General features: G+C 39.1%; 1 protein-coding gene across 1 annotated transcript in view; it reads right to left on the reverse strand.

The window, feature by feature from the left end:
* The window catches only part of SLC4A4 (solute carrier family 4 member 4), a 278,229-nt gene that overhangs the window by 91,299 nt on the left and 172,327 nt on the right, over positions 1–14,603 (reverse strand). Inside the window, exons 12-14 of the mRNA XM_081813147.1 lie at positions 14,037–14,191; positions 13,301–13,420; positions 10,512–10,686 (exon numbers count right to left, since the gene is read on the reverse strand). Coding sequence (XP_081669273.1) covers positions 10,512–10,686; positions 13,301–13,420; positions 14,037–14,191 — 450 coding nt within the window. The remainder of the gene's footprint in view (positions 1–10,511; positions 10,687–13,300; positions 13,421–14,036; positions 14,192–14,603) is intronic.

Below are 14,603 nucleotides of genomic sequence, written 5' to 3' on the forward strand. Positions count from 1 at the left end.
GCCAAAGGAACTGAAGAAGAAATTCCCAAATCATACCCTAGGTTCCACTTAATCAAAGGTCAACAGCCGTTGCTGCTCACTCAGTAAAGATAACAGTGAATTTCTTCCAGAAAATGGCTTTGATTTATGGAAACCATGTGACTGTTAAAAGGCAGATTATTTTTATTTCAGTACTTGATCTTTTGGTAAGTGCTACAGTTTCCATTCTGTTGCTGACAATTTTGAAACAGAGACAGGTGATTTATTATATACACTGCACTGGAAACTTGCTTAAGCTTAGACATACTTGCAGTGTTTCTGAGAAAAGCACCATTTTCACCACATTTTGATATGTTCCTCTTGACAATACAGATACTTTAAAAATAATCTCATGTACTGAAAAACTTCAGTTCAACTCACTAGAATTTGAAGCTATTTATAAGGTGAACTATCAGAAACCTGTTTTCTGATTTATTATATTCAGGGTTCACGAATATAAAAAAGGAAAATACCATGGGGGTGTGTGTTTCTAATAGCTGTAACTCATAAAGACATTTTTAGCCCTGATTTCTCCCTGCCTCTATTAGTTCTCATTCAGTTCATGAGACTGTGTGTGGCTGAGCTCAGAGGTGTGGCAGAATCAGGTAGTACGAAGTGCTCCAGCTCCATTTTGGTTAGGCTTTCATCTCCTTCCATTTCTGATCAAGAATCACCCACTGTTGAAGAGCAGAATAAGCAAAGAACCAGCAGTCAGGAAATCTAGAGTCTAGACTTTGTTCTGTCCCCAAAGAGCCAGTGATCTTGGGAATGTCACTTCAAGTTTGTCGATTTTAGTTTCTTTGTGTAGGAAACATGGGGTTGATGTAGTTTAACAATGGACTCTGAAGTCAAAAAAAGTCTCAAAGTGACGCCAGACTATCCCCTTTACTCAATCCATGACTTTAAGCAAATTACTTTATCTCTCTATGCTTTAAACAGTTAGTATACATATTAGATAATACATGGAAAATGTTTAGCATAGTCTCCGATATATAATACATTTTTATGAACAGTAACATATACATAAAGTATTTGTTTAGATATAAGACGGAAAGCTGAACTAGATGATTTCCAGTGTCTCTTCCAGGTGGCTCAGCATAAACAGCACGTCTTGGGAGTCAGGGATATCTGAATTAAATGCCAGTCACCAACCTCTCCACATCCTAATTCTCTCTTCTGTAAAATCGACTGCTATTTCAAGGAAAATGATGTGGACTAAGAAAGACAATAATATATAAAGAGCTAAGAACATAGATACAACGAAACGTGGGTTTTCTTTTGTTTGCTGCTTCATCCTCTTCCTCCAGCCTGCCTCTACTATTCCTCTTTTCGTCAGAAGAGGGAAAACATGGAGAGAGGAAGTTGAATGGAGTGACATGAAAAGAAAAAAATGAAGATTAGTCCTCAGAGGAAATGGGGGAAAAAAACCTCTTTAGACTTTGAACACATCCCCGAGCAAATCCCAAATCAACAGAAGCCTTAGGGGGCAATATTACAGCCATTGAGAGTTGCTTCTTTTTATTCCTTATGTTACTAAACACATGGAACTGGCTATAATAAAACAGAATAGTTTGTTTTACTTTACAGACGTGAAGTCAAAACCCACAACCAAAACAATTTATGAACGTCTTTCTCTTTATATCAGGGTATGAAGTTAAGCCAAAGATGGTCCTTATTTTACAAAACAGTCAAGAAAATGAGCACAAGTCCCATAATAGAAAAATCAAGCATAAAAGAAGTCAGACCATAGGAACAAGATTCTTAGGGGGGAAAAAAAAAAAATTCAACCGTAATTGGAAACACCAGCATTTTAGGTCTTGAAGCCACCTGTGACAAGGGCCCCAGGGCCATCATGCCTGTCCGCATTAATGTCAAACAAGCACATTCAGAAGATGGTGAAACCTTAAAAATCAAAAATGTGTGCTGTCAACTTTGACTTTACTGCAATTCAGTATCTTCACAGAACACCCAAGAATGACCCTTCTCGTTTTATGTCCTTTTTACTGAGGAATTCATTATTTAGAATAATCATCACAACCATTTAGGCAGTGTGGACGGCAGTAACAGGAGAAATGCAGCACAACTGCCCAAGAAAACAAAACATTTTCTATGTCTTTGACAATCTTCAACCAAGTAAAACTTGGAAAAGAAAATATTTTGTTGGCAGTAAATGACAAAGTATTCACTGACTTAATTGTAATATTTCAAGCTTCTAAAAAGAAACTCAACTGTTTCTAACCATAAAAAGAAATTTCAGCCCGTGTTCGTGGTAATTTATAAAAAACTGTGTAGAATAATAAAATTAAATTTCTCTAGCGGAGTCTAGCCAAGAAGAATGATGCAGCCTAATGCCATCTAGACATGGCCACTGGAAATAGGCCGGCAGACCTGAATTATCTGCAGGAGTTTTGATGGCAGGTCCCCAGCAGAAAGCCAAGCCACATGATTACAAGTAAGGTGAAGAAATGATGCAAGTCTCTAAATCAAATTTGGGTCACATGACAATTAGCTGGGAACTTTTTGTTTTGCTTTTTCTAAAAGAAAAAAAATACTGATTCTTTAGCTCTACCTTGAACAATTAAATCACGATCTCTGAAGATCAGGCCTGGGGAATCAGTATTTTTTTTTTAAGTTCCCCAGGTGATTCTCATATGGCTCAAATTTGAGGTGCACCCATTCAAAAAACCTCCCTTCCTCTTGCCAAATCAGAACCACCTGCTAGCATTTGTTAAGGTCCAGTGACACAGACCATTCATCTGCACTAGGGAAGAAGACTGGATAGCCAGCCCTCATTTTTTATTTCACCTGTGTAGCTACAGCCTGTAAATCAGTGATTTCTGTCCTGACAGATCGCAGCTGTCAAATCCTTATTGCCATCTACTCTGCTTAAAAGTGCTTTGTCATCATAAACAGGATTTCTGTTTACACTGTCCGGCAAAAACTGAAGAAACAGGGAAGACTGAAAGATGAATTAGCTCCCTGCTTGCAGAAAAGTATGAGCCAAAACCTTCACCAAAGAGCCACAGTTCCAAGTCCAACAGAATGAATGGGCAAGACAGGGAGGCTTTACAATATTTGTTTGTTTGAAGAGTTACGAATATATGCCTAGAGCATCTGAAATGCCCAAACATCAAATGCCAGTATAACCTTACCCAAAAATCAATTCCAGATGGATAAAAAAATTTAAATGAACATAAAAGTACTAAGATATGTGGGCAAATATTTTTCTAATCTTAGAGTGGGGAAGCCTCTCTAAATATATAACAAAATAAAAAACTATAAAAGCTTGAAGATTTTTGAATACAAATTAAAATCTGTATAGCAAAAGAAATCATAAGATGAAAAGACACAGGATAGATCTAGGAAAAATGTATTTGTGATTTTTTTTTTTAAGATTTTATTTATTTATTTGACAGAGAGAGAGAGCGAGAGCAGGAACACAAGCAGGGGGAGTGGGAGAGGGAGAAGCAGGCTCCCCACAGAGCAGGGAGCCCGATGTGGGACTCGATCCCAGGACCTTGGGATCATGACCTGAGCCAAAGGCAGATGTTTAATGACTGAGCCACCCAGGCGCCCGTATTTGTGATATTTTTGATAAGTAAAGGGAAACTATCCTTATTACACAAAGAGTTCTTATGAGTCAATGAGAAAAAAACCAAATACCTAAAAGGAAAATATACCAAGGACACAAATACAAACAAGTATAGATAGTCAATAAAAATGAGGAAGGACATTCACCCTCACTAAAAATCAAAGAAATTTGAAATGAGTAAGAATGATCTATCATTCTCAACCCACTGAATGGCAAAAATGAGAATATGGGACAAAATCCAGTTTTTGAAAGAGTGCATATAAGTGGGCAGTCCTGTCCATTATTGGTGGTAGTATAAGCTGGTATAATCTTTGGGAGTATAATTTAAAACAAATATAAAAAAATAAAATAAGCATATCCTGCAAACATTCTGCTAGGGATTTTACTCTAAGGAGATAATTACAAAGAATGAAAACATAGTTAAGCACCACAGTTTGTTTATAAATGAGAAAATTTGGGAAAATTGAAAGTGTACTAATAGGGGATTTATTAGGTAAATTATAGGACATGCATCATCATGTGTATAAATAGATGTAGTCATTAAAAATAATGTTCAAGATCCATACTGAAGTGGAAAAACTTCCATTAAATGCTAGTCATGTTATGAAACAGCAGGTATATGATCTCATTTATATAAAATCTTATACATCAATCTATCTCCTTACACATGTATTGCAAGATATAGAAAAGATGTTCATGAAAATGTTAATAATGGTTATTTCTGAGTGATGAGTTTAAGGGTAAAATTACCTTTTATGTAGTTTTTCTGCATTGTTCGAATTTTCTACAATGCATAATTATATATTATTAAAAATAAAGGTATTTCAACATAATTTCAAGACAAACACGAAATAGTTTTAGAATGTCACATTTGGGGGCGCCTGGGTGGCTCAGATGGTTAAGCGTCTGCCTTCAGCTCAGGTCATGATCCCAGGGTCCTGGGATCGAGTCCCGCATCGGGCTCTCTGCTCCTTGGGAGCCTGCTTCTCCCTCTGCCTCTCTCTCTCTCTCTGTCTCTCATGAATAAATAAAAAAAAAAAAAAAAAAAGCATATTTAGAATGTCACATTTGGGATCGCCAGCCTGCCCAAATCACTATCCTTTTCTAATTACCAAGAAAAAAGAGTTGACAAAGGTCTTTCGGTTGAAAAAACCAACCAAATATGTTCTGGTAAGTGAAAAATTTGGTTACATTTGACTTAACCTTAATCAAACAGGCTTAATTCAGAACTTGTACATGAAGTGAAGCAAATTATTTAGCTAAGTTCCTTCCTCAGAGAAGGAACAGCCAGCATACACATTGGAGGCAAGAAAGCAATGCCAGGCCCCTTACTTTGTCACTAATACACATTTATATTTTTTAAAGATTTTATTTATTTATTTGAGAGAGAGAGAGCATGAGCTGGGGGAGAGGCAGATGGAGAGGGAGGGGCAGACACCCCACTGAGCAGGGAGCCCGACATAGGACTCGATCCCAGGACCCCAGGATCATGACCTGAGCCTAAGGCAGACGCTTAACCGACTGAGCCACCCAGGTACCCCAATACACACTTACTTTTGACTACCGAAACAACCCACCTGTATCATTCCAACAGACTATCTCTCCCTAACTTTTTAAAACTCTCCTATGTTTCTGGAAGGCTGTTTCAGGCAGATTAACATATCACCTTACATTTCCACTTCAAGAAAGAAATGCATTTTGGTGCCAAAGGGCAACACTTAGGTAAGTTGAAATTACTACACAGTCCTCACCATAATGAAGCAATTGATGTTATAAAGTGCACATGATAAACTTCATAAAGAAGTATCTATCTTAGGGAGGAATATCATATGTGAAGAAGAAATGATACATTTCCAACCTCAGCAGATTGATTAAATATTCTCAGCACAGCAGTATGTTAAAATAAAGCTTCAAATTTGGAGATGCCAGCTATAAATGTTCCCTATTATGAGACAAATTTCCTTAAAATGTGCTGTTAGGCTCCAAAAATAACACAAAATTCACAGAATTCTAAAAATCTTACTGTATCCTTTTGCTAAAAGGTTTGTGAAAATAGGATTATATTTACTCTGGGGAAAGAAATTAAAATGACTTTCTTCATTCTAGACTATGCTCAGTCATTCACAATCAACAATGTCGATTTGAGTTAAAAGATTTTTCTGTGTTCCATAAAGCTAGGAACAACTTTTAAAAACACAAAGACTTGCCACAGAGTATCAAAAAGTGTTCCTTGTATGGGTAACTTGCCCATAGACTAAGCTATCCATAAATATTTATTAAATCAATGTTTAACAATTTAATCAGAAGTATCTAAATGAACAGAACGGTAAGCCTGCTTGGCAACCAAGAATATAAATACAGTGCAGTGAGTCGGTATGCATGGTCACAGAGTTTAGTTGTGGAAAGGACATGCTTCTAGGATGGTGAGGCTGAAAACCCTTTGTTTACATCACAGCACGGCAAGAGGACCCGAGCATTATTAGAGTGGGGCGTACTGAGAAGGATAATAAAAGTGTTGCGCATTTCCCGGACCTCAGAAAGCGTATGCTCTAGTCCTTTGTTTTTGAACGACAGGAACAGGAAATAGGCACAAGCCAGGGCTGGATCCTAGATAAATCTATGGTCAACTCATGGCAAAGCAGTTCAGTCACCCCAGAGGCCCAAGGAATCCATGAGTACCCCCTCTGAAAGCCTTAGAGTCCTCTCGGTGCAGGCTGATGGCTCCAATGGGTGTGCCAAGTTGGGAAATTTGTGCAGTCATCCATGTGGCCATTATCAATTGATTATACTTGGAGCCATCATAGCTTCAACTGTTTCATTTTGAACGTGGATCCATAGGAAATGATCCATATGGCTCCCAAGATCTGCTTCTAATGATGTGGGGATAGATACACACACAAGTACGTATGTAGGAATACTAAACATACATATATTTTATTATGATTAGTGTTAATACCGCATATATATACTTCAGCTCTGTAAGAAATGCCTAAATGTAAATTTCTGTCTTCGAGCAAGCAAGACCTCCTGCATAGAAGCTGGCAGAAGGGTTTGCTTAAACAACAACAGTGCAGTGACTCATCTGTGTTTTCACAACATGTTTGTACCAGCACCCATGTCTATTTGTAGCCTGACAATAAAGGCCCTATGTGAACCATCTCTGAGCTGTCTGCCTTTAAAAGCAAGGACACTATTCTTGGTTGACTCATTTGAGCTGCTTGTGCTTTTGAGAATAACCCGCTGCCACATTATAAAGGCATGTGATATAATTGACGATTACTTCAGACTATGTCAATGTTCTGCTTAGTCTTGATCTAGTGTTTCGAAAGTCAAATAGACCCAGAGGACTTTACCCCCTACGTAAGCCCACTACATACCACTACTAGTATCTCTTGGGGACATAGAAAAAGAATGCCTTATCAACACCCTAGACTGTAAATACCATCAGACTAGGGATTCTTATCTATTTTGGTCACTTATCTGTATCCCCAGCACTTAAAATAGTGTCTGCCACACAGCAGACACTCAATAAATATTTGCAAAGGAATAAATCAACCTCTGCCATGGACCTGGGAAATGATTCGGGACTTAGCACCAACTCCACAAAGTATTTTGTTGTCCTGATGCCAAGTCAAGATTTCTATTGCTAGAGCATCAAAACTTCTGTATGTTCAAGGACATGCTCTTTCTATATTGAGATGCTTTTCAACATACTAAGTCGCCTTACTCTATAGTCCTTAAAATAGATAAAACCAATAGAAATATCAATCTAAGTCATCTACCACCGCAAGAAAATCTAGTATAATGACTACAGGTAAAATGTTTCCTACTGAAATACTGGGATATGTAAAATCACTATAAAATGATTGACTTGGGTGTGTGCGCACATGCATGTCGCACACACCCACTAGCTAAGTTCTAGTTATACAGACTATTTTAGATCTATATAAATCCAGTGCTTAGATCTATGCATCCATTCACTAATAGCATTAGTTTGCCCAAAAGAAAGATAATAGACTATTTAGTTCAACAAATACATATTAACAATCATTAATTTTCTATCCTTCTTTTTCAGTGTTTTTGCCACCCACTGTGACTTCTACAAGTACCAAATTGCAGTACTTGGCCAATACATTTCTTCAAAGAAAAAGACCAGAAGTGAAAGAAAAATACACCCTTCAATATTTCTAGTCAGACTTAAAACACTGAGTTCACAGTTTCAGTGAAATTATCAATAGAGGTTACAAAATCTATTAATAAAATAAGCAGAATATGTCTGACACATATCCTCCTAGGTTTGAATTTGATACATTGAATTGAGTCAACTCCTAGGAGTGACATCCAGCAAATGGTCCTTTTAGCAGACAACCTAGCATCCTGATGCGCTGAAAGCATTTATGTTTCTCCTGAAGTCTGCAGAACTCAGAAAACTGCTTACTCCACCAGCAAGGCCTTTCCCATGACATTTATCACAGACGAAATACCCATGATTACAACATATGTTACACAACAGAATCCTTTACTTTCCCCAAAACCTGCGCATATGGAAATAAATTCACCTAGGACAGATCAACAATAGACTTTAACAGATTTCTTCCTCATCTCAGATGCCGTGTTTTAAAGCTAAGTCTTATGAAGCTGAAAAGGGGTTCAATTCAGTTTTAAAAATGCAATAAACTAACATATAGGAAGTGTCATAATTTCTCTATCTCAACGAAAAGAACATTCATGGAAAGCCACGTGTTTAAAAATTATCTGCACAAGAAAGTCTCCATATATTCTGAAAGACAGAGCTTAGCTTGCCACTCTCTCAAAATCACAGCTTTCTTTCATTTTCCTAACGTGGCTGCCTGTCTTACGTTCTTCGTGCTGGCCTCAGGTGCTTCCCCCGTGCTCTCTTCTCCACTTGTTTTCTTGAATGATCTGATTTAGTTATCATTATGCTCTCATTTGGAGGAGGAAAAACTGCCCAATTTGGATATAGATCAGACTTATAAAAATACTACTACTGATATCACTGTTACAGTTTAATTTATTCATTCCTATCTTATGAATGAGGAAAAAAAAGGGGAAAACACCCTATCGGTGTACTTCATCTTTGTGCCCTACCATGCTTGGTTTCTATTCCCCACACCGCAGGTCTCTCACTGGGAACATAACACACATGTGCTTTCTGGCCAGCACAATGTTATTTTTTTAATGTTAATTAGTTGCCAATATTTAAAAATCACTAGATTTCACATAAGAAAATTTGAGTTTTCAGCCTCTTTTTGAAAATCAGAAAGCAAAATCATACTGAGCACATATTCACATGGGAAGGAGCAAAGCTGAGAGGCCACTGCCCCCTTCCAAATAGGGCATGAGCTCTCAAGGGTCACCACAGTCCCCAGCTATGAGAAAGCCAAGCTAGCCACGTGGAAAAGTCATGTTCAGAGTCCTTTGTCCCCAACTGTTCCAGACATCCCAACCTAGGCACCAGACATGTGACTAAGAAGCCTTCGGGTGACTCTAACCTCAGCTGCCGCCTCACTGCAAATGTATGAGCCCAAAGAGGGAACCACCCCAGACGAGTCCATCAGCCAACCCCTGAACCCTGAGAGGAGAATAAAATGGCTGTTGCAAGCCTCTAAGTTTTGGATCAATGTGCTATGCAGTAACAGATAAGGGCGAAAAAATAAAAATGCTCTTCACAGACTAAATACAATGGCTTAAAGTAATCTCTCCCTTTTTACTTGGGTCAAAATACATGTCATCAATATGTGGTCTCCACTGTATTTTTGTGTTTCAGCAGAATCTAAAATATAAAGGTGTGCAGAGAAGAAAACAAAGGTAGAAGAAAAGCAATCTTTTGGAATCGGCTGTATTTTTTTTTTAATAAGCTGGCTGGCAGCACTGATGAATGTCACATAGGTTAATCAGTAATAAGTAGTAAAGCAGAAGGACGGGGTTTGAAAAGGGCTTGAATCTGGTTCTTCTCATTAAGAATACCAGCTTCAGAGGCACCTGGGTGGTTCAGTTGGTTAAGCAGTTAAGCGTCTGACTCTTGGTTTAGGCTCAGGTCATGATCTCATGGGTTGCGCGGGGCTCCACGCTGGGCAGGGAGTCTGCTTGAAAATTCTCTGCCCTCCCCCCACTCATGCTTGCGCACTCTCTCTCTCTCAAATAAATAAACCTTAGAAAAACAAAATACCAGCTTCACTCACCACTCCGTATTCAGCACCTAGCACAATGCTTAGAGGGCATCCAAAATATCTTTTCTACCACAGAAACTTTAGCTGTTTCTGATAAAAAAGGATGGCAAATGGCACCTGGAGAGTAACCAACAAACTGTGCTTTGTACAAAGTAAGTCAAACCAGGGTCTTTACAGCTTAATGACAGGCAGATTCAAGAATAGGAGAAACAACTCTTAACTTCCATTCCTAAAAGCTGAGTTCTACTGATAGATATGCAAATCCAACCTCAAGCAAATCACTCAATTTTTTGATGACTGTTTGCTCATGTGTAAAATGAAGCTAATCATGTATTCCCAGAAAGAGTGTGTTCATCAAGTTTAACAGAATATGGTCCGCTCACTCAAGGTAGTAGAAGATCTAAACCTGGTGCCCTGCACAAAAATTAAAGCAGCTGATACGCTTTTGCCCAAATAGAATTGTATATCTTCATTTCCTTCCCTTCTTCTCCCCACTTGTGACTCAAGCCAGATTTCATCGAGCTATTTTTGTAATTACTAAAATGCTGGAAATATAGCAGCAGGCCAGAAGCAAAGTAAAATGCAGCATCCAGCAAAAGAAAGAAAATCACGCTGAGTAACTGAAAGGCCATCTGCTTCTAGCTGAGCTGGAGGGGTGAGGAAGGCAATCTGGGCTGTACTATTTGTGTCTTCCCCCAAACCAAACCCACCTGCATGTTGTCAGTGGCATCCCCAAGCAGTCCTCCAAAAGTGATAGCATTAGTTACAGTTGCCAGATAAATGAAGAGAATTGCTGAAAGCGCCTGAATATTTAAAGCATCATAAAAATCACTGGCGAAAAATGGTGCTTTCCTCTTTATGTCCTTAATTAGTCCACCACAGAACCTGGGTAGGGAGAAAGCAAACATGTGACAATGTAAAACAAATTGCCATCAAATTAACCAAGAGATAACCTATGAAGCCACAAAGAATTTGTATTCAAAGTGTTTGAATCAACAAGCTCTACTTAACCACTTCAGGGAAAACCAGAAGACTGTAGAAGAATACATTTTCTTCTATCTGTCTCTGTTGTGGTCACTAAATTGGGTGTCACATTCTCTAAAAACAGACAGTTGGTTTTTAGACAAGAGTGAATTGTGTAGATGAATTAAAATTTCTCAGTTTGAAGAAAAACACCCAAACATGTGAGCAGAGCATGTAAAGTCCTTTATAAGCTAGCCACGGTTTCCTTTCCAGCCCCATTCATCATTCCGCAGTGCTTACGGAGCACCTGCAATATGCCCAGCCCTACTCCAGGTGCTGGAGACACACCGGTGAGCAACACAGGCACAAATACCTGCCCTCGGGGGTTTTGCCTTCTAGATGGGGGACAGACAATATAAGTCAAATTCAGGGTCCTAAAAATCAGGGAAAAAATTAAGTGGGGAAGAGGGTTATGAAGTGCTAGAGAAGCAATGGTTGAAATACTGGAGTGGCCAGAACGGACCTCCCGAGCAGGTGACTTTGGGATAAGGTCCTGGAGGAATGAAGGGAGGAAGCCAGGTCAGTATGTGTCAGAAGAGCATTGCAAGCTCGGCCCCATTCCACACATTAGTAGGTCAGCTGCCTTATTTGTGCATCAGTCAACCTACCCTCCCAACCAAACCTCACATCTCAGGCTTCCCACCCCCTTCCTGCTGCCTAGGAGGCCAGCCCTCAGAGCTCAGCAGCTCTCTGAAGTCCTGACCCTGCACTCAGAGTTCAGATTTCCACCACAGTCTATCATACTTTATCAGGATTGGGGGAGGGGGGGAAGGAGGGGCTTGCTGGCCCTCTCCGCACTCAGTGGCCTGGCTGCAGTTTTCTTGGTAGGCACAGGGCTGAGCATGGTACTGGGCATGCTGCACACAGTCAGTGCATTTAGGAAGAAGTGAAATATACAAGCATGAAATTCCAGTCTGATTAAATAAAGGAGTTGAATTTTTAAAGACATAGTATAATTCTATATGCTTGCATACCAATGAGATTATTTGCATAAAATTATTTTTAAACTGTCAAAAAAAACATATGTAAGGTATTAATCCTATCATAATTACTATTATTTAAGATTATCAAAACTGACCTTCCTAGTGACCTACACTTTGTAAAGGCAGTCTTAAAGTTAACAACAAATAAAGCAAGGAATTCAGAAATCCCTATTTCCTCTATTAAAATGTTTCATATCTTGAAAAAATAATAAGTAAGTAAGTAAAGGAGTTGAATCCCAGAACTCATATCTATAGAAAAGTAAAAAGATATTCCTAGTAAAAATAGTTTGTAAAGAACTATTCAGAAAAAAATAAAGGGAGAGAAGGTCTTATGTTCTCTATTCTTTAAGAAAAAAAGGAGGGCGCCTGGGTGGCTCAGTTGGTTAGGCGACTGCCTTCGGCTCAGGTCATGATCCTGGAGTCCTGGGATCGAGTCCCACATCAGGATCCCTGCTCAGCGGGGAGTCTGCTTCTCCCTCTGACCCTTCCCCCTCTCATGCTCTCTCTCTATCTCATTCTCTCTCTCAAATAAATAAATAAATAAATAATCTTAAAAAAAAAAAAAGAAAAGAAAAAAAGGGGTGAGAAATAATGTCCCCTCAATTTCAGAGAGAAACCCAAGTGGTCATCAGAGGAACAAAATCATTTTATTCAGATTCAATCGCATATTAAAAAGACATACTTTTGTGTTTTCATAAAACCCTCAATGTCCTTAAAAAGTCCTATCTTTGTAAAACGAGTATCCTACTTAAAATTTTACTTAATCCAAAAGAAAATGGAGAATCTAACAGTGGAAAGAAAAGGAAGAATTATCATCAAAGGAGACTGACAAAAGCAATCTGGGAAGCCTGAATGCTCAACAGCAGGCTAGGGAGACCATGACCTGTGAGTACCTCATTTCTGTAATATGTTCCTCACTTGTAAGTAAATATACAGGGAAGGAATGGGATCCCAAAAGCCAAATGATGAAGACAGGCACATGGCTGTCTTCCTGCCGCTCACTCACACCCACGCAGAGGCCCTCTGATTTTCTCTCTAACACCTCCTCCCTCACTTCACGGCCTGGATGCCAACCCAGCACAAACCACAGGCTCTTTGCAGTCTCCTCTCCCCGCCCCCCATCTGCTGGGTCTGTCTCCACCTCCTTCAGGACTTTCCTCACTGGCTGCAATTCTCTGTAAGGCCTTCTCTGACCACCTTATTTAAATTGGAATACCTTTCTCCCATAGCCAAACTCCCTACTTCTGCTTTAGTTTTACCCAGAAAACCATCACCACGTTTTTTCATCTTCTCAGTGTTTGTCTCCCACCCCTGCAAAGGAAGACCCAAAAGGACACAGGGTTTTTGTTCAATTCACTGTTGCGTCCCCAGTGCCTGTGACTAATCAATATAAATATCTACTGGCCAGCAAATCAAATGCAGATAGGAAGATGAAGGGAAATTAAGATCTCAAGAGATCCTCATCATGAATGGCAAAAGAATCCATCAGTTACCGTCCAGTTCGCTGCAATTCTTCACAATCCGCATGTCCTCCTCCTCCTCCTCCATGGCCTCCATCATGGGGTGTGTCCCCATTCATCTGAACATTCTCTCCACCTGAGTACATATTCTTTCTAAGCAAGACAACAGAGCCCAAGAGAATATTAGTTTATTTTATTCATCTGCTTCTTAGCTGTGTCATGCACTAGACTAATGAAGAGATGGACTGAAAACCCTTTGGGAGAAAGGTCATTATATCCTTCTGCCACCCTGACAGGCAATTCTTACAGTGTTATATTTAGAGGGGAGACAAATGACTGATAAATAAAAAGCTGAATGAGTTGTTTATTATACAAGAGGGGAAACTGTTTCACCTGGAAAATAACAGATTTCCAGAAAATGGCTTCTCCAAAATTATCCCACCCAATTTCTTAACCTCTTAAATCTATAGGGACTCATCTTGAGGAAACCCATCTTTCTACACGTACAGGAAGTCCCCAACACATCCTCTAAAAATCTCTACAATGTATTCCAATATCATAACCTGAGATCTCTAATTTGCAATCACTGAAGAAGATAACAACATACAACATTCATTTTACAGTGTTGATGAAATGTCAAACCAAAGCACCGATGAGAGTCCTTTGAGAGAATACATCAAGTTAAATGGGAACCTGAAAACACAGTATCAGGACAGTCACCTGACCCCCTTTCCTTTTCTGAACACAACCTTTTTGCCTGATAATTTACCTTTTGTCAGATGATGGAAGACTCTTGGGAGGCTCTATCCTGATTGCTGGATCCCATTCCCCAGGTGGAAGGACAATGACTTCATCTAGGAACTCGTCGATGCCAGCAATCAGGTCGTGCCTGTCTTTTGCTTTATAAGCAATGTCATGGAACACCTAAAGGATAGTAAGAGATGTGCTGATCGACAAGAGAACCTTCTACATGCCTCTCCATGCCTTACATGCCTCACAGCATGCCGAGCCTGAGAAAGGCAATCTATAATCCACTTTAATATTTAATATATATTCAATATAATCATATTTTCATACTTCCTATCAGCTTGTCCCAAACTATTTTGGTATTCTGATTTTGAACCCAAAGAATATAAGTAGAGGCATGAGAAAACAGCTGTGTTTCTTTTATATGTTTTTTATTTTTATCAATACTGCAACACAACATTGCCTTTCATCTCCCACTGGTATGCACCATAACTGCTATAGTTGCTGTGGAAGCCAGATGAAAATGGTTTGGAGAAACATACAAAAGAGTCATTCTCTGAAATAAAAATGACTGGGACAAACCATTGCT

The sequence above is a fragment of the Leptonychotes weddellii genome, chromosome 2 (genome assembly GCF_054177405.1).
Source record: "Leptonychotes weddellii isolate Sample4059 chromosome 2, ASM5417740v2, whole genome shotgun sequence".
In the NCBI taxonomy this organism is placed as follows: Eukaryota; Metazoa; Chordata; class Mammalia; order Carnivora; family Phocidae; genus Leptonychotes; species Leptonychotes weddellii.